At 45.2% G+C, this 27,039-nt stretch overlaps 1 protein-coding gene across 4 annotated transcripts; it reads right to left on the bottom strand.

Annotated features, from left to right (window-relative positions):
• Mlkl (mixed lineage kinase domain like pseudokinase) lies at nt 1-27,039 on the bottom strand. Of its 4 annotated transcripts, XM_060391953.1 has the most exons (12): nt 26,370-27,039; nt 21,669-22,083; nt 16,805-16,878; nt 13,216-13,396; nt 8,915-9,012; nt 7,982-8,117; nt 7,627-7,708; nt 4,580-4,731; nt 3,823-3,872; nt 3,311-3,451; nt 1,932-1,993; nt 1-1,646 (listed from the first exon to the last, which is right to left on the bottom strand). In XM_060391953.1, exons 2-11 carry the CDS (start codon nt 22,079-22,081, stop codon nt 1,980-1,982), a joined length of 1,341 nt encoding a protein of 446 aa, XP_060247936.1. In that variant the 5' UTR covers nt 22,082-22,083; nt 26,370-27,039; the 3' UTR covers nt 1-1,646; nt 1,932-1,979. The 4 variants fall into 4 exon arrangements, with proteins under 4 accessions (XP_060247936.1, XP_021488182.1, XP_021488183.1 ...); XM_021632507.2 differs by lacking the exon at nt 1,932-1,993 and having other exon boundaries at nt 1-210; nt 26,370-27,038; XM_021632508.2 differs by lacking the exon at nt 1,932-1,993 and having other exon boundaries at nt 26,370-27,032.

The following is a 27,039-nucleotide window of genomic DNA, read 5'->3' as shown; positions in this document are numbered from 1 at the left end:
TTAAGACAGGAATATATTTATTGAGCTCATGTTTTTGTGACATGGTAGTGAGGTGGGCTCAGCTGGGCAGTTCTTTAGTATTAACTGGGCTCACTCATGCAACTGGATCAATTGCCAGGTTCGCTGGCCTAGCATGAACTCAGATGGAACCTTTTGCCTCTGTTCCGTGTAGATCCTCATCTTCCAACATGCCTTGCTCATGGAAGGGCACTGTTTTAAGAAGAGGATTAAACATTTTAAAGGCTTTTGGAGCCTAGGCTTGGTGGTGGTCCACTGCTACTTTTTCCACATCCTCTTGATACGATCAAGCCATCATGCCAGCTCAGACTCAAATGCTGGAGAAACAGAAACCATTTCTTGATAGGAGCCGTCAAATCACAAAAAGAGATGTGGACACAAAACCATTTGTCAAGTTTTGCAAATAATCTGCAGTTAGTGTTAAAAATATATTTTACATTTACTGGGAGTTCTTTATGGTTGGCGTTGGGTCTTTTGTTTTTGTTGTTGTTTTGGAGACAAGTCTCGTTATGTAGTCCTTGATGTCCTGGAATTTGCTATATAGATCAGGCTGGCCTCAGAGATCTGCCTGCCTCTGTTGTGGCTACAAACCCAGTTTCGTTTTAATCCCAGGTGTGGGATATGGGACTGATTCAGATGGTCCACAGCAGCAAACTATTTGCCTCTTTGCCAGCTACAGATAGTTTATATCTGAGGATTCTAGAGAGAGAATAAATGCCGGAGTCCAGAGAATATTGAGGCACCAAGAAAGAACAAGGCTGCTCCTACTTCCTCCTTGCTGCTCCTGGGTGCTTTTGCAAGACAGAAGTTGAAGATCTCTGAAATGAGGATTGGACTGGCTCGAGGGACCTGATGACCCTGACCAGCAGGAAGCAGCTAAGAGAACAGCGCCCCCCCTCCCTACCTGATGTTGGGGTGGAGTAGGGAGAAAGAGATATTAATAGTGTAAATAAAAAGAGTTTTTTTAAAAAGGACACCAGCATGCCTGTGCTTTCCAAATGCTGAGATTAAAGGCATGTACTACCACACTGGACTGGAATTGTTCACTTTTAAAATATCTTTTACTGCATAATTCGTTTTTATTTTATGGACATTTGGTGTTTTGCCCACATGTGTGTCTGTATGAGGGTGTTGGACCCCCTGGAACAGAAGTTACAGACAGTTGTGAGCTGCATGTTGTTGATGGGAATTGAACCTGGGTCCTCTGGAAGAGCAGCCAGTGTTCTTCACCAATAAGCCATCTATCCATCCCCATGAAATTGTTTTCTATCTGTAATAAATAAGAACTTAAGAACTTTGCCAGGTGTGGTGGGCTAGTTCCTTAATCCCAGCATTTGGGAGGCAAAACTGGGAAATTGCTTTAAGTTTGAGCCCTATTTTATTTGCATAGCAAGTCTGTTCTACATAGCGAGTTCCAGGCTAGCAGGGGCTACATGAAGAGACCCCATCTTAAAAAAAAAAAAGAAAGAAAGAAAAGAAAAGAAATTTGCACCCAGCAATAACTTGATGTTAACAGATATGAAAGACAGAGACCCAGTTTGCCCCTCTTCCAGCTTCTTGTCCCAGGAGTTTTTGGTTTAGGTTTGCATATACAACTCAGTTAAATGCAGCAAGTCTCTCCAAGATTCCTATGAAAATGAATGAACAGAAAATGAGACAAGGGCAGGTTACTGACAGCTAAGCTAGAAACACAAAGGCATGTCTATAGGAGACAATACGCAGAAACAGTGTTTGCCTGGTCTAGCTTGGTCCCTAAACCATCTGCACACATACCATCTTTGAAAATCCAAATCCCAAAGAGGCATGGCAGTGCCTCACAAACTTGTAATCCTAACTCTGAGGGTTGGTCAAAGACAAAAGTATGGCTTGCTGGATGCCATTCTAGCTGAGAAAAGGAAGCCCCAAGAACAGACCTTGCCTCAAAAAGAACAGGAGGAGGACTTGGATCTCCAGGTTATTCTTCAGTGACAGGGTCCTGAGAGGGAGGACCAGGAGACCAAACAATAAAGAGAATAAAAGTTAGAGAAGATAGGACAGTTTGGGGATAAGAGATCTTACATAATCTATCTTTGAGCCAAATAAGCTTATAATGCAGTTCAGCACCTTATATACTATTTCCAGGGGAGACATGGGAGGGAGTCAGCAGAAACTGTCATACAACGGGACAAAGTCAACAGGAAGCTAGTCAAACAACATTGCTCAAAAGGAGCACTGTATCTCAAGAACATTACAGAACATGCACACGGCAGCTTGGAACTGATAACCATAGCCCAGTGCAGTGGGAGGAGTTAGGGTCTCAGTATCTTAAATGTCAGCTCCCACCAAGTCCCGGGCCACTCGTTATTACCCACTTTATCAAGCACATTCCTGGTTTTAGAGATGAAATTGTGGGATCAGGAAAAGACTTGAATCAGCCCAGCACGCAACAAAGGTAGAAAAACAGAGGACTATTGATGCCCTCTTCTGGGCATCACACACATCACACACATCACACACATCACACACACACACACACACAAACAAACAAGCATGTAAATAAACCAGGTGTGATGATGCACACCTTTAATTCCAGCATCTGAAAGGCAGAGGGAAGTGGTTTTCTATGAATTCAAGTCCAAGAACAGCCTAGTCAACATAGTGAGTTCCAGACCAGCAGGACTGCATAGTAAAACCCTATCTCAAACAACAACAAAACATTAAAAAAGTCTAAATCAAGGAAATAATCCCGAGGATGCTGAGAAGAAAAGAAGGAATGAGGGAAGGGAGGTAGGAAAGTCAGAGAGGAACAGATAAAGAGATGGGAAGAAAGAAAAGAAATAGGCTGGAGAAAAGTAACCTGTTTCCATCCTCTGAAACTCCCCCCCAACCCCGGCGCCTTGCTGACATCTGGGGTCCATCATTCTTCACTGGGAGGGATACCACATAAATTTGAGGGCTCTACATTAAACTTTTGTGTGTGTGGTGCTCGGGGCTAAGCCCAGGGGCTCCCATATGCCAGGGAAGCACTGTACCACTAAGATACACTCTATCCTATAAACCAAATAACACCCCAATCTCTAGCCATTAGATGCCAAGAACACACATCCAGTCTCCCCTTCCCATCAATTTTAACAATCAAAAACATTTTTAGACTTTTTTCAATGTCCCCTACAGGGCAGACCTACCCCTGAGTGTGAACTACTTTATTATTGGAGCTTAAAAACAAAACAAAACAAAACAAACAAAACAAAAACCTTTTACTGTGAAATAACACCTGTGGCTTGCAATTTTTTTAAGCCAGAAAGAGTCCTACCATCCACAAAGGGCCGTTCAGAGGGCTCATGGGCCCGGCATTCATCAATGATCTTCCGAAGCAACTCGGGGCAATCTTCACCCACTGGCTCCTGCTTCCGGCCCTCAGCTACCAGCTTGTAGATCATGTTAGAATCACAGCCTGGCATGGAAAAGACAGGCTGTGAGGCTTAAAAATTTCACTCACATTCTTCTCTCTGGATATTGACAGCTAGGATTAGGATGAGGGACTTCAGCATGGAATAAAAGAAAAGAAAGAAAAAATAGGAAAAAAGGGAAGGAGGGAAGAAAGGGGGAAAGAGAGAAAGAAAAGAAAGAAAGAAAGAAAGAAAGAAAGAAAGAAAGAAAGAAAGAAAGAAAAGAGAAGAGAAGAGTTTCTAATGACTACCAACCAGCTCAGGTAATTCCTACATTAGAGAACCAAGTGGGTAGGACAACACTGATGGGAAATTTCTGGTCTCTCAGAAGAGAACCCAATCCCAACCTCAGCAAGTCAGCCTTCATGTTCTTCACCTTCAAATGGGATCTTTCCAGTAGCAATTTCCCAGAGCACAATTCCAAAGCTAGAAGAAAACCAAGGGCTTGTCAGGCGGGCGACAAAGCACTTGCTGTGCCGCCCTCCGGAACCCACGTACTGGCGGAAGGAGAGAAATGACCCTAAAAAGTTGTTCTCTTCACACACATGCATGCCACGCTTTCACCACCCCCTCTCTCACACACACATACACGCAGAGATACATTAAAAATTAAAAAAAAAAGAGTTGGCTGGAGAGCAGGCTCAGTGGTTAAGAGCATTTGCTAGCCTGGGTTCAGTTCCTAGCACCCACATGGCAATTCACAACTAACTGTAATTCTAGTTTCAGGGGATCAGATGCCCTCTTCTGGCCTCTGTGACACTGCGTATGGTGCATATACGCTCACACATATTATATAACATATTATATATATTATATATATTTAAAATATATAAATTTAAGAGTAAAACCCAGAAACTAAGCACCTAGCACATTTCTTTTCCCATGCCCCCTCTGCCTTTTCTGGAAACTCTGAATTTCCTGGCTACCACCCAGCTCCAGTCAATACCCCACCCCCACACCCTGTGCTAGGGATAGAAGCTAGAAAACTGTGCACATTAGGCAAGTTCTTTGCCACTGACCTACACCCCTAACCCCACTCAATAGAATGAAGATGGTCCTCAGAGGAGGAGTTTGCCTCGGACCGTCCTGTCCCTTCCACCTGAGTTAGAATCCGTACATGAACACAAACATACCTATATATCTCCGCCTTTTGGTCATACTCCAAATACACATTTTTCAGTCTCTGAGGGGAGACATATGCTGTCGAACTAAATCTCTCTGCCTTAGTGCTCTTTGTCTTCCGACTGATGGAAGTCTGTGTTTTGCTTAATTCAAATCCTGCAAGCTGGACAGAAAGATGAGTTAGAGGTTTATGTTGGTATGATGTTGATGTTCTTGTGGAGTGTGTACAGTTTACCCTTGTTCATTCAAACGCTGATTGCTCTACCCCACTATCCGATTTCAATAGGACATTGCATTCCATTGTTGTTAATTCTAAGCATCACCTGTCTCAAGTTTGTGTAAACATGCCACCATCTGTTCTCCATTTGTGGAGAAGGAAGTGAGTGGGAGGAGTAGGAGAGGAGAGATTGGGAAGAGAGGACATGGAACCATGAGGAGAGATGAACTGAATCTAACCTATGACTAAAAGCAAGTATAATGTGGGAAATTTGAATGGGAGGAAACTATGTGGGCTTGGAGGTTTAGGATGGAGTAACTATTGCCCAGCATTGTGCTCTAAGTTAATTAAGTAAATCCTAGTCTCTGTGTTGTGATTGGGTATACAGCTGGTTTAGGAATAATCACTGTTAAATCAATATTAAGTCTTAATAATCACCAACAGGTATATATTGAAAAAGCAAGCTCCTGGGTGGAGGGGTAGAGGATGGGAGTTGAGGGTGGCCTTTTCCTTTGGGGATTTATTTCCAAAGGTGCCTTAAGAGTATGTGTTTGTTGACATTGTAGGTTCAATTTATCACAGTTCACAGGGGAGTGCAGTTGAGTTCAGTGAGTGAATCAGTCAGTTTGAGAGCCAGTACAGTGGAGTTGGTGTCAGTTCAGTTCGTGAAGTTCAGAAGCAGTTTTACCGGGACAGTTGTACAGAGACAGGTTGCAAAGACAGAACAAGCTAGATGCAGATAAATAAAAAAAATAAGCCAGAGAATGAGAAGCAGCCAGGTTGGCCTGAATTGCTCTGGTTGGCCTCAGATTAACTTTGGCTTAGAACATATTGCCAAAGTTAATCTGAGGCCAACCAGAGCAATTCAGTCAGAAGCTGAGTTGAGGGAAGCCGGTCTGAATCAGTTAGCTTGGAGAGGAGTTTTGAGCCAGAACAGGTGAATTGAATCAGCCAGCCAGAGTTCAGAAAGAACTAGAAAAGGCCTAGTATTCAGCAGTAAGCCTCTGAAGTGATAATTACATCAGGTGAATAAAAGACACTTTTACACTTCTGGATTTTACACGAAACATGTGAGTTATCTTTGTCAACCCAAAGTGGTCACAGAATTCTAAAGATGCCGTAGCATGACTAAAGGGAGTACATGCTCTTGCTCCCTATGGAGCCATCATCAGTGTGCAGGAGAACAAGTTGACCAAAGTCAGCCAGGTACTCAGAGTCATCTATGTACTCAAATATAGGGCTCAGGTCAAGAAAAGGCTAAAGTACATAGCTGTGGAAGCACAAGGTGTGTTTCCACAGGCCTTTAATTCCAGCACTCAGGAAGCAGAGGCAGGCAGCTCTCTGTGCGTTTGAGGCCATCTTGATCAACATAGCAAGTTCCAGGACAGCTAGGGCTACATAGAAAAACCCTGTCTCAAATAAACAAAAACAAAAAACAAAACAAACAAAAAATGACAACAGAAGACACTTAGGTAGGGAAGGCATCTGAAAGGCAAAAAAGCTCTGTCTACGTGAAGCTGGAAGAAAGAACAGTATCTGCGAATCCTTCTGCTGGGTGCCTGTTGGTTGCTATTGAAATGGGCAAGCTCAGAAAGTTACTGCTCCTGTCCGCATGCCAGTCTGGATGTAAAGTGAAGAATGTCAACGACGGTATCTCAGTCCTCCTTCCCCCATAGCCATGCTCCGGTGGCTGGAATTGACAGCTAGCCCCAGCAATGTGACAGCAGCCATGGGCAAGAAGAAAACCACCAAGAGGTCAGATTAAGTAAACACTTAAGATTACAATCACTTCAGGCCCACAAGGTATTCTATGGATATTCCCTTGGACAAAAGGGCCACCATCAAGGATGTCTTCAGGGACCCCGCTTTGAAACTCAAGGACAGTTGGGGTCCAAGGTCAAGTTTGAGGAGTGATATAAGATGGGCAAGAACATGCAGTTCTTTCAGAAGCTTCAGTTTTAGGTGCGCTTTTGTTTCTGTCATTAAAAACAAGAAAGAAAAAAGTATCTATGGATGACAAAACATTTCTTTACAGTTTTTGGCGTTTTGGACAAAGAGTTAGCAAAAACCCTTTTTTCCTCTGAGAAAAATGGTAGATTTTCGGTTCACCTTCACTTCTGTTCCTCTGAAAAATTGATAAAGGTAGAACGCCAACCTATGCTGTAACCTAATGATAAAAACGAGTGCTGATATATGAATTGCTTTAGGGTGGGGTTTGGAGGGCCATAAATACCCGATAGGCAAGCTGTACTTTGTAGCAAATATTATTTGTGGAAACTGGCTCATCCCTTTCAGGGCCATTGGACAGTATGTCTGCAGGGCTGTGTGAGATGTTGACCCTTCTAAGTCGTGAGACTTCAAAGCCTGGATGGCCCCCAAACCCACCTAATGGGAAACCCTTTCTTTAGCAACTGCTAGGAACAAAGCCACTGTCTCGCGGATGTGAGGACTCCTGCCGGAGAGAAGCGCTGATGCTGTTAGCAAGCTGTGCTCCCTGGGAGATCCTTGTAAGTGACCCTGAATGCCAAGTGTGGCCTCATGCATGAGGCTCCTCTGAAGCTGAATGCTTAGCTGAACATAAGCAGACCCCCTGGTAGGTACTGTAGTGGTGGAGGCGGTGTCTAAGCATCTTAGAAAAAAAATGACCCTTAGCTCATCCCTGCTCTGCGAGGTGAGGTGGTAGGAAGGTGGGCCCACCAGAGTAGGAGGAGAGGGTGGGAGCTGTTCTGTGGTGGGCACCCAGGAGGCTGTAAAAGCAGGAGAAGAGATGCACCCAGTTCTAAAATCTGAGAGAGAAATAAGAAGGCACCAATCCGGGGAGCCCTTGGGGCAGACACTCACCTTTACTTGGTAGCCTCCAGCTACCAGGAAGCTGGAGCTGCTGATGTTTCTGTGAAGAAGAGGTGTTTCCGAGTGGTGTAGCCTGAGGACAACCGAAGGTAGGGTGTATTAATGACCCTGGCATCAATCACCTTTAATGGGATAATGAGGCCCCCCCAATACCCCTCCTTCGTGTGGGCAGTTATCTGTAGACAACCTAGCAAAACACACTCGCCTAGCATCAGAGTCGGTAGTAAACCGGTGGTAGGGAGGGAAACCGTTTGGGGCTTCTGGCCTGCTCTGCCATCATCTCTGAGGTCATCAGTAGCTCCGTCAGAGGCCTCCAGTTCTTTGTGCCCGTTTAACCCTCTGGTACCTGTACAAGCCTTTGGCTGCCCCCAGGACTAGGAGAATGCGCACACTCATTGTGAGGTCCTTTTCTTCATCCAGTAGTTCCCTCAGCGTCCCAAGTTCACAGTACTCCATCACAATGGAGAACTCGGGGGGCTCCACTAGTGGAGAAGAAGCAGACGCTGTGAAGATCCAGCCCCACTCAGGGCTTCCACACTGCAAATCAGCTCTCAGCTTCCTTCTAGAGAGATACACTCTGCCCTGAGGTGAGTCAACCCGATTTTAAAGTATAACGTCTCCATCTGAAGGAAACTTCCAGCAGCTCTTAATTCTCTCAGGTAATGGCCGAGGTGACTTCATCACCTTGGATGTGTTCATTTCTATCCTGTGGTCCGAGACCTTAAAAATGTGCCACTTGGTTTTAGCTAAAGGATAAGAAGCAATTAAAGCCTCATTAAAAAATAAAGAGTGCTGAGTGTGGTGTTGCACCACATGGCTCACAGCACTTAGGAGGCAGAGGCAGGAAACTGAGTTTCAGGACAGCCAGAGCTACATACTGAGATTCTGTCTTAAAGCAAAATAGCTGGGCCGCCCTGGCGCAGGCCTCTAATCCCAGCACTGTGGATCTCTGATCGAGGCCACTACCTTCACAAGTCTTTTGTTTTGTTTTTTGTTTTTGGTTATTCAAGACAGGATTTCTCTGTGTAGCCCTGGATATCATGGAACTCTCTGTAGACCAGGCTGGCCCCAAACTCACAGTGATCTGCCTGCCACTGCCTCCTGAGTACTGGATTAAAAGTGTGCACCACCACTGCCTGGCCACGACTCTCTTTCTAACCTCTTAAGCTCTCATCTATGAATCCATAATAAATGTCCCTTAAAAAAAAAGTAACATACTAAAACACAGACAGCATATCCTAGGTGTTCAAAACTTGACCAGTACCAGAATCCCTCTTACCTGTTTCATCAATGCAAATCCCAAATATACGCAAGATGTTGGGAGAATCAAATTTCTTCATGGTTCTGATCTCATTGTTGAAAGTGTCCCTCACTATTCTAGGAGGGTGAAAGGAGAAATTAGCTTTGGGACTTTGGTGGCCCCTCAAAGAATGTAGAGTATAGCAGGGGCTTGAGACACCATCAGAATCTCTTGGTATCAGGGAAAACTGCAAGTCTGGCTGCAAGTCTAACCTCCCAGATGAACTTGGTAGCAGAATTGGTCCCTAAGCATCTGTGACAAGAAGAGTAGGATTTGCTCATCTCTTTCTGGTATTTGATAGAATTGCATTTCTTTGTGATTTATATGGCAAACTAAGATGTCGAGGTCATTTATTTATTTATTTATTTATTTTTACCAGTCATATTTTATTTTGGTAAATGTCCTGAGAAACTGTGGTATGTGTTCTTGATCAGCAAAAATAAGAAAATTAGGGATTATTTATTAAGTGAAATTTTATAAACAAAATCCCTTCCAGAACATGGCCTCAGGAATGTGGGTGTCAGTAATTAGTAAGGCCCCATCAGTTCAGTTCAGTCTGCTCATTCGCATGATTGTGGACCAAAAGAGAAAACGATATTTGTCCAAGATCTGTCAGGGAGGCAGAGCAAGGCCAAAGCATGTAGAAATCAACTGTATTTCAGTGTGCTAGTTATGAGAAATCTGAAAACAAAGATAGAATAATTTAATTTACAATAGTGTGAAAAGAGCAAAAAAACCTTACAAATAAAATTAACAAAGCCAGGCAGGATGGTGAAGGTCATCAATACAAGTACTATAAAGGCAGAGACAGGAGGATCTCTGTGAGTTCCAAGCAAGCCAGGGCTACTTAATGAGACTCTGTCTCAAACAAACAAACAACAGACGCTTCCACCCCCCAAAAAAACCCAATCAGTATGTTCACTGATGCAAAGACAAATAAATTGACCCATGGGATGGTTCAGAGATGTAGGAATTAGACTGATATTTACACAAAAATAAGTGTGCTGCCCATCAGTGGAGGAAAGGATGGGTTATTTACTAGATAACATAAGAAAATGGACTTACTCTGTGGATAAAACTGAAACTAGACCCTTCATCGTATCACATACAAAAGCTGATTCCAGGAGGAATAAAGCCTAAACTTTAAGCCTAAACTTAAAAACTAAAACTGGGGGCTGGAGAGATGGCTCAGAGGTCAAGAGCACTGATCGTTCTTCCATAGCACCCCGGTTCAATTCCCAGCATTCACCTAGTGACTCACTACCATCCATAACTCTAGGACCAGGGGATTCGGCACCTCCTCTGGCCTTTGCAATCACCAGGAATGGAAGTGTTGCACAGACGTACATGCAGGAAAATCAGCTGCACACATAAAATGACATAACAAAAATTTAATAAAGGTTTAAAATAATAACAACTCTACGTGTGTTGGCACACCTTTAATGCCAGTACTGTATAGGCCAAGGCAAGTGGAGCTCAATGAGAGTGAGGCCAGCGTTCCAGGCCTGCCAGAGCTGCATAGTGAGACCCTATGTAAATAAATAAGTAGGTAGGTAGATAGATAGAGAGATGGATAAAGTTCTAGGTATAGGGAAGTGTATTTTGAGAGCACAAATAATAAGGTGACATTCTGGTATATCTAAATAAAAATTAAAGATGCACGTTCGATCATGGACATCAAGGACAAAGTTAAGATGCAGATCATGTGATAACGGAAGGTTTTTGCAATATCTACAGCTGACAAATGATTGACGTCCATGGTATTCAAGGATCTTATGCAACTGAGAAAAAAACATAGAAATTGCAAATGTGACAAAGGAGAGGGCAGAGGCTATGGAGAGGTAATTCACAGAAAAGAGAAGCTGAATAGCTATTGTGAGTGATTCAGCATTAGACATGGGTGCGCACTCACCTCTGTGGGAGGCACAGGAAGACCAAAAAAAAAAAATCACATGTTCTCCATCATATGTGGATCCTGACTCCTAATGTTTGTATGCAAGTAAGGGGTTGTGAGATTGGGTACAGACTCTGACACTAGAAAGGAGATCACAAGAGGTGTTGAGAGAAGAGGGGAGGGGCAAAAAGTCACCTGTGACATGAAAATGGAAAGGGAGGCTACTGAGGGGAGGAAGGAGAGAGAGAAAAACAAATTGCATTTGGAAATGCCATAATGAATGGATGGAGGGATGGCTCCGTTCAGGGCATACATACCACTCTCCCAGGGGACCTGAGTTTGGTTCCCAGCACCCACAGTGGGTGGCTCACAACTTCTGGTAACCAGCCTCTGGGGGAATCTGATGCCTCTGGCTTTCATGCCTGCAGATGTACTTACTCACACACGTACATAGAAAGATAAAATGTCACAACGAAATCTAGTTCTTTGGAAGCAAGCAAAAATCTAAAAACTGAGCTGGCTAAGCGTGTATATATATATACGAATAAACGATCTCAAGCTGGGAGGTAGTGGTGCACGCCTTTAATCCCGAACTTGGGAGGTAGAGGCAGGCTGATCTCTATGAGTTCAAGGCCACCCTAGTCTACAGAGCAAGTTCTAGGATAGCCAAAACTACACAGAGAAACCCTATCTTGAAAAACAAAAAAAAAAAAAAAAAAAAAGAAAATTTCTTATGATAAAACAAATGTAGAAACCCCAAGAGTCAATCAACATATGAAAAGGATGTTCTCAGGCACTGCAGCTGGGAGTGTAATGCTCACTCCAGCCTAAGAGTTCCTGGTGGACTTAGCCAGTTTAAAATATGTGTGGGACCTATGCTACAGGTCCTATCCCGGAGCTACAGCCCAAAGAAATTCCTGTACAAGGGTTGGGGGTGTAGCTCAGTGGCAGCGTTTGCCTCCACGTGTAAAGGCCAGGGTTTGATTCCTAGTACCTAAAGTTGCCATACACATTCATTAGGGGATTCACATGGTGCCATTATTTTCAGAGGGAGAAAGTTGGAAGCAGATGTCTTACGTCATGGGAAATAGGCAGAATGTAGACTAACACTGAATGATTCACTGGATTCCCCTCAAATAAAGGGGCTCCATCTTCCGTGATGCTGAACCAAGAAAGTGAAGAAAGTATTCCAACAGACATACCACTGTCTCACCTATGAAAGACTAATAATGATGAGAGCGTATTTTACAGGAAAGCACAAGAACAAAGCTCTAGAGTTATTGCCTGTAGAATTCCCAGAACACACACACACACACACACACAAAGAGAATTATATGTGAAGGGGATGGATTGAGAAACAGGATTACAAGGCAACAATTTTGTTGTTGTTGTTTTGAGGCAAGGTTTCTATGCATCCCTGGCTAGCCTGGAACTTTCTATATAGACCAGGCTGGCCTTGAACTCAGAGATCACCTGCCTTTGCCTCATGAGTGCTGTGATTAAAGGAGGGTACCACTATGTCTGGAAAAGAGTGTAAATTTTGAAATACACATAAGGCCATGAGTAAAAAGGAAAAAGTTCTAGGGTTGAGGAAGAGAGTTGTTCAAGTAAAGTCTTTTTCTTTTTCTTTTGTGTGCATGAATGTTTTGTCTGCATGTATGTCTGTGTACCACAGCGTGCTTGGTGCCTGTGGACCAGAAGAGGGTGTCAAATCCTCTGGAACTGGAGTTCCTGATGCTGTGAGCTGTGATGTTGGTGCTGAGAACTTAACCTGGGTCCTCTAGAAGAGCAACAGGCCCTATATTAAGCCAATTCTCCAGCCCTATAGCCATTGATTCTTTCTCCCTCTCTCTCTCTCTTTCTTCCTTCCTTCCTTTCTTTTTCCTGAGATAGGGTTTCTCTGTGTAGCCTTGGCTATCTTGGACTCGATTTGTTGACCAGGCTGGCCTCAGACTAACAGAGATCTCCTGCTTGGACTACAGGAGTGTGCTACCACGTCCAGCTTCTTCCTTCCTTCCTTCCTTCCTTCCTTCCTTCCTTCCTTCCTTCCTTCTCATCCTTCCTTCCCTCCTTCCTTCTTCTCCTCCTCCTCTTCCTCCTCCTCCTCTTCTTCTTTTGTTTTTTGGTTTTTGGAGACAGGATTTCTCTGTGTAACTGAGCCCTGGCTGTCCTGGACTCCATTTGTAGACTGGACTCACAGAGATCTGCATGCCTCTGCTTCTCAAGTGCTAGGACTAAAGGCCTGTGCCTCTGTTTCTTAATAACACAGATTAAGTGATTTAACCTTTAGAGCCTGATTTCCCCTAGTTACTAATAATAGTTTCTCCTTGGGAAGTTGTAGAGAATATGTGTTGATATGTATGAAGAGTCATACAATACAGCTTACTGAGCACTTCCGGCCTGCGGGTTGTTAAATACTTTGATGGTGACTGGAGATTTGTGATACTCTCCTCTGTAAAGCTTGCTGAGTTTATTTTCCTTCAGTAAGGTCCATGGAGCTCCAAGATGTTCCTTCTTAATCTCCTTGATTTGTTCCTGTGGGATCTCCCGCCTGGGTTTTAGTGAGCCTGAGACAGAAGGAGACAAAAGGTCAGTGTGCTAAGAAGGTGTTGGAAGGTGGACTCTGTGATGTGAGCTAGAACCGGTTCTGACTGGAGCTTCCAATGGGCTCAACTCAGGGTAGAAGGTCCTCTGCTTCTGAGCTACATGTAGAGACACAGCTAAAGGTTACAGTGATGTTTTATGCATTTTCTTGTCCTTCTCTTCCAATTTATTTTTTTTCTTACAATGCGTGGCTTTGAACCAAGAGATTTGTGATCGATTGGCAAGCGCTTTACCACTGAACAATGTCCCCAGCCTGCTTTTTCGGTCTTGCCTATCTTTCCAGCTCTAATGCCAGCCTCCTCATCTCACAGTTGTCTCTACTCCTATTGCCACACAACTTGGCACTAGGTCCCTGGCACAATGACTAGTCGTTTCAGATCAAACAGAGCCACAGTTCAAGTTCAGCAAATATATTGCTGTCGGTTTTCTGGCTGTTTCCTCATGGATTCCTCATTTTCTTCCTTGAAATTTCATGAAGCTCAAGGAAACTTACAAGACTGAGGAAGCTCAAGAAACTTGCATGACTCACAAAAGTCTCTCCATAGTAAACAGTTGCTGGGTGAGAGGAGACTTTTGTGGAGGAGAACAGTGGTTCAGCTTTCCTAAGTTTGTATTCATGCTACTGTGGGAAGCTTTTAGGTCATTCAGATGCCCAAGATTATGCATACTCCCATAAGTAACTTCTCATCTACACTGGTAATACTTTGGTTTAATAAGATGGGCATAGACAAAATCATTCTTTGAACTATGTGTCAGCTAGTTTTATGCCATAAGCTAAAGTCATTGTAGAAGAAAGAAACTCAATTGAGAAAATACACCTACCAGATTGGTCTATGGGCATTTTCTGGATTGATGATTGATGTAGGTGTGTCTAACTCACTGTGGGCAGTGCCACCCCTGGGCAGGTGGTCCTGGGTGTTCTAAAAAAGCAGGCTGAGCAAGCCGTGAGGAGCAAGCCAACAAGCAGAATTCCTCCATCACTTCTGCCTGCTTCGGTTTCTGCCTCCAGGTCTCTGTTTTGAATTCCTGTATTGACTTCCCTTAGTAATGGAGTATGACCTGAGAGCTGAAGCTATCACTTCCTACCTCCAGCCTGCTTTTGGTTATGGTGTTTTATCACAGCAAGAGAAATTAAGATAGTCTGTCTTTCCCCTTTGTGTCTAGGGTATCACAGAAATAGACTCTTCAGGAAGGCAGGGAGATAGCTCAGTTGTAAAGTGTTGCCACGTGTGGTGGTCTGAAATGAAAATGTCCTCTATAGGACCATAGGAAATGGCACTATTAGGAGGTGTGGCCTTGTGGGAGTGGGTGTGGCTTTGTTGAGGAAGTATGCCACTGAGGGTAGGCTTTGAAGCCTCAGATGCTCAAGCCAGGCCTAGTGTCTCACTCTCTTCCTGCTGCCTGCCAATCCAGATATATAACTACTCTCAGCTACCTCTCCAGCACCATATGTGCCTGCATCCTGCCATGCTTCCTGCCATTATGACAATGAGACTGAACTGTAAGACAGCCTCAGTTAAATGCTTTCCTCTATGAGAGTTGCTGTGCTCATGGCATCTCTTCACAGCAACAGAAACCCTGACTAAGACACCAGAGAAGTGTGAAAACCTGGGTCTGATCTCTAGAATCCACGTAAAGCTGGGCATGATGCTGTAACACAGCTTCTGTAATCCCAGCCCTCGGGAGGTGGTTATAGGTGAAGCCCTGGGGTTTGCTGGCCAGCCAGCTCAGCCTGACCGATGAGCCCCAGGTCACTGTGAGAGGCTTGTCTCACAAAACAAAATAGAGAGGGCTCCAGCAGAGTAAGACTTGAGTTTGACCTCTGGCTTCCACATGCATGTGCACGCATGTGCACGCAGGAGCACACGCGCGAACACACACCTTCATACATGTGAACATACACTCCTGAAAGAAAAAGTCGTACGACACATTTGCACTGTCTCTCTGTCGTCTCCTCTCCTCTGCCCTGAAGGCAGCCAGTGTCAGCTCCTTTTCTGAGCACAGTCTCTGCCTGAAGCAAAATCTTTAGAGTTTTATTGAATGAATGAGTGAGTGAATTAACTGAGCGCCTCAAAATTTCATTGAAGTTTCTTGTGTGCGTATGTGTTTTGCACGTACGCACAGTGGTTGACATCAAGTGTCTTTCTCTATCGCTTACCATCTTGCTTATTTAAAAAATGTTTATTTTTATTTTATGTACAGGAGTGTGTGCCTGCATGTCTGCATGTGCACCACATGTGCGTATGGCCCCCAAAAGCCAGACGAAGGAGTGCTGGACCTGAATCTGGGTCCTCTGCAGAGACTAGTGACCATTTTAACCACTGAGCCATCTCTCCATCCCGTAGCCACCTTATATTTGAGACAAGAGCTCTCACTGAATCTGCAGCTTGCTGACTGGCTAGACTTGCTGGGCAGTGAGCCCCAGAGATCTTGTCTTCAACTTCCAATGTTGAGATACCCTGCCTGTTTTGTTTTGTTTTTAATGTAGATGCCAGGGATCCAAACATAGCAAGCGCTTTACCCACTGAACCATCTCCAAAGCCCTTGGTTCGAATTTCTTACAGACATTCGGTAAATGAACTGAAGCTTTGATGCTGTTACAGTTTGCCTGTTAGACGTCCCCAAAGGACCATGTGTCAAGAGCTTGGTTCCCAGGACGGTGCTGTTGGGAGATGGTGGGCATTTAAATAGATGAGGACAAATGGTAGGTCCTAAGGCACTTGGAGGCATGCTTCTAAAGGGGATTGCGGGACCCCAGTCTCTTCCTCCTCCTCTCTTTTTTACTTCTTCCATCAGGTGGGTGTTTACGCTTCATCACATGTCTCCCTGATAAGCTGCCTTGCCACAGACTCAAAAACAATGGGGCTAATAACCAATCGCGGACTGAATATCTTCAAAACTGTGAGCCTCAGTAAACTATCTAAGTCACTATATTGTGTATCTGTTACTATGACAAAACTTGACTGATACAGATGCTATTCAATTATTATTTATTCATTTTTGAGGCAGGGTTTCTCTGTGTAGCCCTGGCTATAGTCCTGGAACTCACTCTGTGGAACAGGCAGGCTATCCTCAGTTCACCTGCCTCTGGAGTGCTAGAATTAAAGGTGTGCCCCACCATGCTTGGTGTATTTTAATACTCTGACAGGAGCTATGGATTTCTTGCTGGACAAGTGGCCACTTTCAAGTGCTACTCCAAGGACAGAAGCCTGGGTTAACTGTGGCCACATCCCAAAACCTGTGAGCCGCTTCCAGTACTATGCAGGAGAGAAAACGGAGCAGGGCAAGAGCAGAGTAGGCTGGAATTCCTAGCAAACAGATGGCTTCTAACTTGGGAGCATTCATTGCAACCGGGCACGTGGCAAGCTTACACTGCTTCAGAGTTTCCTTGATTTCTTCCATGTCAATTTTCAACTGCACCAGGAGATCTTGCATACTTTCATTTCTGCAGGAAAAGGGGGTTTAACACATCCTTAAAAATACAAGAGCTAAAAAATAAAGAAAAAAAATTACAAGTGCTAAACCGAAACTGCGTGTGTATCAAAACCAAATGTTAATTAAAGCCACCAAGGTGACAGTTTCCAAACTCTATTAAATACACGCTTGGTTAGGAAAGACTACTTACTGTTAATATTCATCTTTCTACTTTCAGACACATGGGAAATGCCTTGAAGCCTGGCTGTGTGAATCTCTTTGGCCAAGAAAGAGAGTGAAAAAGATGTGGCTTCCATCTGAAATATCCCCATGGGCTCGTCGTGTTCTGGGCATTTGGTCCCCAGCGAGTGGCACTCTTCTGAAGGTTGCGGAGCCTTTACAGGGTTGGGCCTGGTTGGCAGCAGTGGGTCCCTGGGGTGAGTCTTTGAAGTTTATACCCACCTTTGGTCTGGTCTGCTTTTTTACTTCCTGGTCTGTCACATTTGGGGAGCCACGGCCACCCAACTCCCACTGCCATAGAACCGCCCACACCTTTCCTGCCAGGACGGCTGGGAAATACTTTGAACTGAATGAGTTCAGATAAGTCTTTCCTCTCCTAAGCTGCTCGTGTCAGGAGGTTTTGTTTGTTTGTTTGTTTGTTTGTTTCAGTGAAGCTTTTTTTTTTTTTTTTACTCTATTCAGTGTCCTAACCTGGCTGCTTTGGGAGTGGGAATTTGTATCAACAGGGAAGTGCTGGCCTTCTGGAAGCATCCTGAGGAGGAAAGTCATCTCGGAAGGTCTCAGGCACCCTACTTGAACGAGAAATAAATTTATCTCTATAAAACACTGAACTGTTAGTGCTTTAAGATTGATTATTAGTTTTTGTTATTTTTGTCTATTTGTATTTGGACGTGTGTCTGCATGAATGTGTGCTCTGTGTGGGCACGCTGCGTCGGTCAGAAAAAAAATTGATTCCCTGGAACTAGAGTTACAGGCGGTTGTGAGCTGCACAACATGAGCGCTGGTGTCTTAGTTAGGGTTTCTATCGATGAGGCGAAAACACCATGTCCAGAAGCAAATTGGGAAGGAAAGGGTTTACTGGGCTTACACCCCCATATCATAGTCCATCATCAGAGGAAGTCAGGACAGGAACTCAAACAAGACAGAACCTGGAGGCAGGAGCTGATGCAGAGGCCACGGAGGGGTGCTGCTTACTGGCTTGCTCAGCCTGCTTTCTTCTAGAACCCAGACCACCAGCCCAGGGATGGCACCACCCACAATGGGCTGGGCCCTCCTCCATTGAGAAAATGCTTCGCAGCTGGCTCTCATGGAGGCATTTCTTCAACTGAGGCTCCTTTCCCTCTGATGACTCTAGCTTTGTGTCAAGTTGACACATAAAACCAGTCAAGAGCAGGAAGTGTTCTTACCTGCTGAGCCATCTCTCTAGTCCTGGCATAATTTATATTATGTATAAAATCTCACCATCTCAGTGTGCTTAGTGCTGAGGAAATCTGAGAATTCAAGATGTTTAGTCTCGTGGAAATGTTTTTCCTCAAGATTTATAAATATATAAGCCTCTGTAGCAGGCAATATAGCAATCTCTATAAAAACTGAAAATGTTCCTTGCCTTTAACCCAGCAATTAGCCCAGGGAATTCCACTACTGGGAGTATCTCCTAAAATTATTCTGAAACACACACAAAGATGTTCATTGTGAAATTGTTTATAACTGTACAATTGGATACAATTTACATGTTCATCAGTATATCTGCTCTATGTATACCAAGGAATACTAGAGAAATCTACAGATATTTATTTGGAAGAATACTCAAGATTATTACATCTCCAGAGGACCAGTTAAAAACCTGATACAAAATGAGTATGTGTCTGGGTCCCTTGAGGTCAAGAATGAGGGGGAGATTAATTCCTTATGCTGGGCCTTTTTTTTTTTTTTCTGTGACAGGGTCTCACAAAGCTCATTATGTAGACCAGGTTGGCCTTGAACTCACAGAGATCCCCCTGCCTCTGCCTCCCGTGTACTGAGATTAAAGGCCTGCACCTCTATACTCGGCCATGCTGGGCCTTTTAAAAAAATCTTTTGAATGTGGTGCTGTGTGTATGTTATCACCCATACAGAAGCATAGAGGGGAGAGCAGGAAGTCAGTCCTATCTTCCAGCTTACTGACTTACACACGGATCCTGCCACCCTGAAGAAGTGGACCGCCGTGAAAAGTCTGAAGGCTAGAAAAGTTGGAAGCTGTTGTGGTTTGAATGAAAATGGCCCCCATGGGCCCACAGGGAGTGGCACCATTAGGAGGTGAACTTGTCAGAGTAGGTGTGGCCTCGTTGGAGGAGGTGTGTCACTGGGGGCGGGCTTTGAGGTTTAAGATGCTCAAGCCAGGCCCAGTGCCTCCTGGGCCTGGCGCCATCCTGTGGCCTCCGATCCAGACATAGAACTCTCAGCTACCTCTCCAGCACCAGGTCTGCCTGCACACCGCCCTGCTTCCTGCCATAATGATAGTGAACTACACCTCTGAACTTTAAGGCAGCCCCAATTAAATGTTTTCTTTTGTAATAGTTGCCGTGGTCACGGTGCTTCTTCATAGCAACAAAACCCTAAGACAGGAGCCAGTCCTGCCTTCTACTTGAGTCAGCTTCTCTGTGCTGCGGTAGCCTGCCCGCCCCAATCCCCCATTCTCTTTCACTCTGGCTGTATTTGGTAGGATTACAGTTGTCTTGGTTTCTCTTGTTACAAAAAAAAAGTACTAATTTGCTTAAAAGCCTCCTCATTTGTCCCATTTAGATGCCTTCTGCCATCTTGACAGGGCATGGATCACCACTCTCCAAATCAAAGCATCGGGACAGCTACCTCTAAATATGCATCTATGTGTTCTCCTGTCCTCGTCTGCTGTCTGTTACTGTGATAAATACCATGACCAAAGTCACAAGAAGGAAAGGGTTTCTGCTGGAGGTTGGTCTGATGCATGTTACTGGCCCCTCAAGATCTGGTTCTGTCTATCCTTGTTTTGTAAACCTGCCTAAGACATACCTGATTGGTTGGTTAAATGGCCTATACCTGGGCAGGGCAGAATGGGGTAGGCATGGCTAAGGTTCCTAGGCTTTTGAGTCCAAGAGAGAATCATGAGAAGAACCCAGACAGGAAGAGAGGAGGAAGGAGGACGCCATGATGGGTTAGTGTGGAGAAGAAACCATGTGGGCGAAAAGAAAGGACTCCAATAATGGTGTGGAAAAGCCCAGATGAAGAATATAAGCAAGGACCATGGGATTATGTATGGAGGGTAGACCAGATGAGGAGAATTAAGGTGGATGGCATTGGAAAGGGGCTGGGAGACGGTGAAGATATTGAGACAGTGTAAGGAAAATCTCTGCCCAGCCCAAGGTAAATAAGGCAATTATAAATCTGACAGGTATCTGTGTCTTATTATTTGTGATGGCAGGCTGAATAATACTGCCATGATAATCCTAGGGCTAATAATAAACATTATATAGCCAACAGCCATTTATACTTACTACAACAGGTTTCTTTAGTTAGGTAGTTAACATATTACAGTCTGTCATCCACGGAAGCCAGGGCAAGGAGCTTAAGGCAGAAACTTGGAGGCAGGAACAGGCCTCCTCCTCCCCTGCCCTTGTAGCTATAGGGTAAGTTTATAGTCCTGCCTCGTTCCTGTCCCTGGGCCACTTGGCACACAGGCCAGGCCAGGCTAGATCACATGATGCTGTTGTAGGAACTCTCCTAGTGATCTCTTCACTAAAAGGCCTCATCATGGCTGTCTCTGGCCATCAGCCTATAACTCCCCCGATAAAAAGGTAGCCTTGTACCAGCTTCCTTTCCTACAAGCCTCTTCTATCTTTTTAAAGAATGTATTTATTTATATTTTTATATGCATTGGTGTTCTGGCTGAATGTCTGTCTGTGTGAGGGTGTCAGACCTTGGAGTTACAGACAGGTGTGAGCTGCCTTGTGGGTGCTGGGACTTGAACCTGGGTCCCCTGGAAGAACAGCCAGTGGTCTTAACTGCTGAGCCATCTCTCCAGCCCACTCATTTTTATCTTTTAGCCAACAGTGCTTCGGGGTCATATTACTGGGTCGTCATAGGTCTAAGGAGGTTGTATTTGTTTCCATGTTTCCCTTGTCTTTTCTCTCCTGGTGACCTAGGCTCAGCCTTTACCCTCTACCTCCAGCCTAGCCCATGCCTCGCTTCTCTAGAGCCTGACCCTCCACTGTGCTCGAGGAGGGCCATTCTAGCTTGAGCTACTGTCACCTCATCTACCCTCTAATGTGGTCTCCCAACTCAGTACACACTTCTGTTCTGGCTCCCTCATTGACCAGGCTGGCCTCAAACTCACGGAGACCCACCCGCTGTGCCTCTCTAGTGCTGGGATCAAAGGTGTGTGCCACCACACCAGCTGAGGTTTAGAACAGCGCTGTGTACCCTGCACCCAACCCACGTTTCCTTAGTTTGCTTTATTTAATTCTATTTTTAATCCTAAGTGGGAGTCCCAAAGAGGCTAGGGCTGTAAGCTCTGAACTGGAATTCCAAATATTACATCAAAGAGTGAGCAGAGATGCAGTAGAGAGGCAAAGGAGACTCACAGGCTGCAAGGTGTCCCCTATTCTATAAAAGCTTCCCCAGATTTTACCATATAGCGGGATTTTCTGAGTCACAGGCAGACACAACTGTTCAAACTCCTTCATCACTCCTCTCCTTTGGCAGATCAAAGTGAGGCTAAGATACTCCCCGATTCCATCTGCCTCTCCACTCAACCCCCAGATCCAACCTATTCTTCCTCTCACTCACCGGTCTTCCTCTGCATCCTGACGATCTTCCTGCTGCCAGGATGCTTGCTTGCTGCACTGATCAACCTGAAGCAGCAGCAAGAGCTCCTCCCAGACATCTCTCAGCTTCTCATTCACCTCATGGAAGAGTATCTTCTCACTGCCCGCAGTTATAAACTTCCAAATATTGGACTTACTGCTGAACTTTTCTGTCTGCTCCCAAACCTCCTTTAGGACATCCTCAAAACGGCCCAGGATACCAGTTTTGTCATCCAGCAGGTTCTTGTTTCCTTGGGCTTGGAGCCTCTGGAGAAGCTGTAGCAAGACACGCACACGTTCCCCTAGACGCTGGCACTGTTTCTGGCAGTATTTCATCTTTTCACACTGTTTATAGATGCGGTTGCCTAATAAGATGATCTGCTCCACTTTATTCATACCTGGAAGAGAACCATAGATTGGCTGAAGTCCCACAATCCCCTGAGTATCTATTACTAAGCTATTGGAGAGTCAAGGGTATCTGTGATCTCAAAGCCAGAAAGGGGTTACCGCCACCGAGTAAAATAAAGACAGCTGTCTGTCAAATCCATTCTGTCCTTGTAACAGAGCTTGAACTGGGAAGTGCTGGGCAGCTAGCACCCTAGCTTCAGCCTCCACTGCGACGCCTTGAGGCCATGTGATTAGCACTTGACTGTGGGGTTGTGAGTGGATGGGATTTGTGCCACTTTGGGCTGAGACAGGTTTGCAAGGATAGGATCATGGGGATACTGGTATCCAAAAGAAATGAACTTGGGTTCCTGAATAATTGCTTGGAGGAAAGCTGCCATGTTGCCAGAATTTCTACTATGGACTATGATTGAAGATGCAGTTTCAATTGTATGAAAACCATTATATTGGGGGGGGGCATTTTGGTCCTATTTAGCCTATCCTAACACTGTTGAGGTATCAGAAATATCTTCAAAGGCCAAGAAGGCAACCCAAACCAGTGGCGTGAGCTGATTAGAATTAGCCTCTAGTGCTGCAAAGAGATATGCTTCCAGCGAGGTGTAGTGGTGCTGAAATCCTAGCACTCAGGAGGCTGAGGCAGAAGAATCATGAGTTCAAAGCCAGTCCCAGCCACCTAATGAGAGCCTGTCTCAAAAAAAAAAAAAATCCAAAGGGGTTATAGCTCAGTGGTGGAATGTTTGCCCAGCATTAGCTAAGGCTCTGAGTGTGAGTGATCTTCAGCACAGCTTAGAGAGAAGCTCCTGGAGCCAGAGAAATGGCCCAAGGCTTAAGAGCACACGCTGCTCTTCAGAGGAGACTCAGTGTGCTCTTCTGACCTCTGCAGGCACCAGGCATGCACATGGTACAATGCATACATGCATGCATGCATGCATGCATGCATACACACACACACACACACCTACAGGCAAAACATTCACACACAAGAAACATTCACACACGTTTAGATAAATCTAAACCTGAAAACTTCCTTTCGGTTTCCGTGACGTGGTCTTTTAGTCCATCTTTCACTTCTCCATTTTTGCTTTGTTTTGTTTTGCTTTGAAACAGGCTCTTGTTACATGTCTCAGAATGACCTTGGCCTCCCTATCCTTTTACTTCAGTTTCCTGCTTCCTCTCCGGTTGGATAGATGGAACAGTCCAGTCATTCACATCCTTCCTTCAAATCCTGCAGGAGAAAGCCACAAGCTAGCCCTTCGGCACATGGTCAAAGAAACCCCTCGAGCTCCATCTGGAAACACAGGGAAGTTACTCAGCAAGCCAACACCTGCTGCTCTGTAAGGGTAAAGGACCTCTCACTTTCTCAGGAGCAGCCAGAAATCTGGACTTTCATGTCAGACCTCTTGATTATAAATCTTGCAAGCAAGCCAAAGAGTGGTTAGAAACTGTTACTGCCTAGGGCTGGGAGATTTTCAGTCCGTACAGCGTCTGCTGAACAAGCAGGAAGCCCTGAGTTTGGCTCCCCGGCACCAACATAAAAACCCGGGTAATGGCGGTGCATATCTGTGACTCTGGCTCTGGGAGGGCCTGCTCCCTCAAGTTGTCCCCTGACCTTTTTACGTGGACTCACACTCACTTTAAATAAACAAATAAACAAGTATAAAAATTAAAGTGGAAAGTGATAGGGGAAGCCACCTGACCTTGACCTCTGGCCTCCTCACATTGATGCACCCACATCACACACACACACGTATTGGCTGCACATACATACCTGCAATTTTTCTGGTTTTGTTTTTTTTGAGACAGAGTTTCTCTCTGTGGCTGTGCTGGACTCACTTTATAGACCAGGCTGCCCTGAAACTCACAGTGATCCACCTGCCTCTGCCTCCCAGAGTGCTGGGATTAAAGGTGTGCACCACCATGCCCAGCTCATACCCATAATTTTTTGAAAAAAAGTAACAACAACAAAAAAAAATGTGTACTAAAATACCATGTTGATCAAAAATAGGGCATGTCTGCTAAAGGATCATTGCCAGTTCTGATTGGCCACCTTAACCACAATTGGCCAAGGATATAGGATTGAAAATCAACTCTGGATGAGGCAGGAGAATTTTAATATGAGTTTGAGGCTATATGAGCTTAGGCTATAGTGTGAGATCTTATCTCAAAAAACAAAAATGGCCGCTTCTCTCAGTCTCACTAGTTCTCTGTCTCTTTCACTGTGGTATACATGTATGCAAAACACACACCGAAAATAAAATAAATATTTATCATTTATATAGTAGTCTGCCTGCACGTGTGCTTGCACACCAGAAGAGGGCACTGGATCTTATTATAGATGGTTGTGAGCCACCATGTGGTTGCTGGGAATTGAACTCAGGACATTGAGGAAGAATAGTCAGTTCTCTTAACCTCTGAGCTATCTCTCCAGCCCAGTAAATCTTTACAAAGGAACAACTGGCACATGAGCTAACTTAGGTGGAGAGAATGTTTGTAAGTAGGTACCTGGCTCCTCTGAAAGCCAGATGTTTGCACCCCACCTGTCTCCTTTTGTCCTTCTTCTGTGAATGCAATGGGGACTCCATAGAGCCCACTTCCTACAACTTGTAATGAAGCTTACATAAGAATGATAGAAAAAGGGAAGATTCTAAGTTGACGACAATGTTGAGCTGCTGGTTTAAGCTGATGCTGAAATCTATGTCACTCCTATCTACAGGTTTCAACCTTCCTTCTTCTGCCTTTTAACATCTTCATTTCTATTTTATGTAGATGAGTATTTTGCCTGTATGTATGTGTACCACGTGCATGTAGTTCCTGGACTTAACAGATGGTTGTAATCTGCCATTTGTGTGCTGGGAATCAAACCTGGGTCTTCTGGGAGAGCAGCCAGAAGAGTGCTGAGCCATGTTTCCAGCCCTCAAAAATACTTAAGCCATAGCAATCTTCAGAATGTCCCAGTGAAACAGGTTAAGAATTATCTTGGAAAAAAATTAAAATAACAACAGGAAGGAGTTATCTTGGGACTAGATGAAATATCTCAGTAGTTAAGAGTAGTTCTTGCCCTTACACCAGAACCCATGTCGGTCAGCTTGTAACTGCCTGTAACTTAGGCTCCAGGGGCTCTGAACCTTAGTCTGGTCTCTACAGGTACCCACGAATATGTGACACACACATGCGCACGCGCATGCGCACACACAAACACACACACACTCACAAAAGAAACCCACGTACAGATCAGATAACAACATGGAGAAAACAATTCCCGAGAATCCCAACCTGCCTTCAAACTATGAGTCAAAAAGTGAAACAGCCAAACTGTCAAAGAAAAACCAAGCATGTGCGCAATAATAAATAGACGGGCTTTTGTTCTCTCTGTCCGCAGGGTTCCACAGGAGACACAGGTGTTAATCCGAGAGAACTTCAATGGCTGCGCCTCCTCTCTATCCTGTCAGGGTACTCTTAAAGAGAGTCAGTACATCCAGGGCCCAGACATTTCCAGATGTTGGGCACAAGTTTTCAAGGCTTGTCCTGGGATATATGAGAGCAAAGGTGAAAACTATGGAAATAGTAGTAAATACATTAATTTACCCCACCACCCCACTTCATTAAAAAAATGTCAGACTTATCTGGGGCCTGGCCATGAACAACTTTAAACTCAGTACTTGGGAGGCAGACAGGCATCTCTGTGAGTGCCAGGCCAGCCATAGCTACACAGTGAGACTTTGTCTCAACACATAAATAGTCAGACACCCCTTTAACAACATTACATTAGCTTACTTTATCCTTGCATGAAATGGGCCCTAGAAAAGGAAGAGGGCATTCATACTTAGGGACTAGGATTGATGCGGGGTAGTGCTGGTGCTGGTGGGGTGGTGGCCTGCGTTTTAATCTCAACACTGGACAGAGTTTAGGCCTGGTCTATGGTGCAAGTTCCGAGTTTCAGTACAGCTGTATAGCCAGGGCTACACAGAGAAACTGTTTCAACACTTCTCCCTCCCCCCAAATCATCTGTCCCTTAACTGCCCTACTGACTACCCATCCGCTCTAAGACTTGGGCATCTCTGGGAGGGTCCCCACCCATCTCTGGGAGGGTCCCCACCCTTTTGCCCCTCCTCGAACCCCATTCCTTGGTCTCCAGTCTTCTTTGACAGGCCGCCAGAGATCTCAGCAGACAGACAGCCCCGTGGAAGTGAGTCAGGGAATGGAAACCACCTCACCTGAGTTCCAAAGCTCAGCAGGCAGACAGCCCCCTCCAAAAGTCAGAGAATCGAAACCAACTCACCCTGAGTTCCGAGAAGTCCACTCTGTAATTCTTCGGTTCTCTCGCTTCCTCCAGCGGTGGCTGCCTGCTCACTGGATTCTACGGGGCCCTGTGTCCCGTCTACGCAGCCAGCACTCAATTCTAGTAGGATCAGTCTCCCGCTGCTCCCGGATCACGGTGTCCTGCCTTACTGACAGTGCACGCCGCAAGCCCCGGTCTCCTGATTCCCCTTCCCTAGGGTGCAGCCTTTGCGCGCGCTTCCGCCTCCCGGAGATATTCCACACAGCCCGCTGTTCCCGCTTAAAGTCAAATCTGAGCCAACGCAGCCATGCCCCAGTGGAGTCCTCCCGACCAACCTGTGGGACCGCTGTTCTGTCCAGAGTCCTCCTCCGGAAGCCGCTGCCGGCTTGACTCGTCTTGTGACTCTTGCTGGCCGTTTGCCAGCTTCCTAACTGCTTTCTGGACAGCTCCCAGTGGGGGCACTTACCGGCTCCGGTCCTTTCCCCAAATCCATTGAGTCTTCCCAGGCCCTCTGCTTGGGGTCTTGAATTTGGAGGTTGAGAAAATAAGGTTACAGGGAGCCCTCCCTGGTCCTCCACATGCGAGCAAGCCCCCGCCCCCCCAGAGAGAGAGAAAGAGAGAGAGAGAGAGAGAGCGCAAACACGTTAAGTAAATAAATAAATATGGGGGT

This window comes from Meriones unguiculatus, chromosome 10, assembly GCF_030254825.1.
Source record: "Meriones unguiculatus strain TT.TT164.6M chromosome 10, Bangor_MerUng_6.1, whole genome shotgun sequence".
Classification (NCBI taxonomy): domain Eukaryota; kingdom Metazoa; phylum Chordata; class Mammalia; order Rodentia; family Muridae; genus Meriones; species Meriones unguiculatus.
Note: the sequence above shows the minus strand (reverse complement) of the source record. Positions and strands in the feature narration are given on the sequence as shown.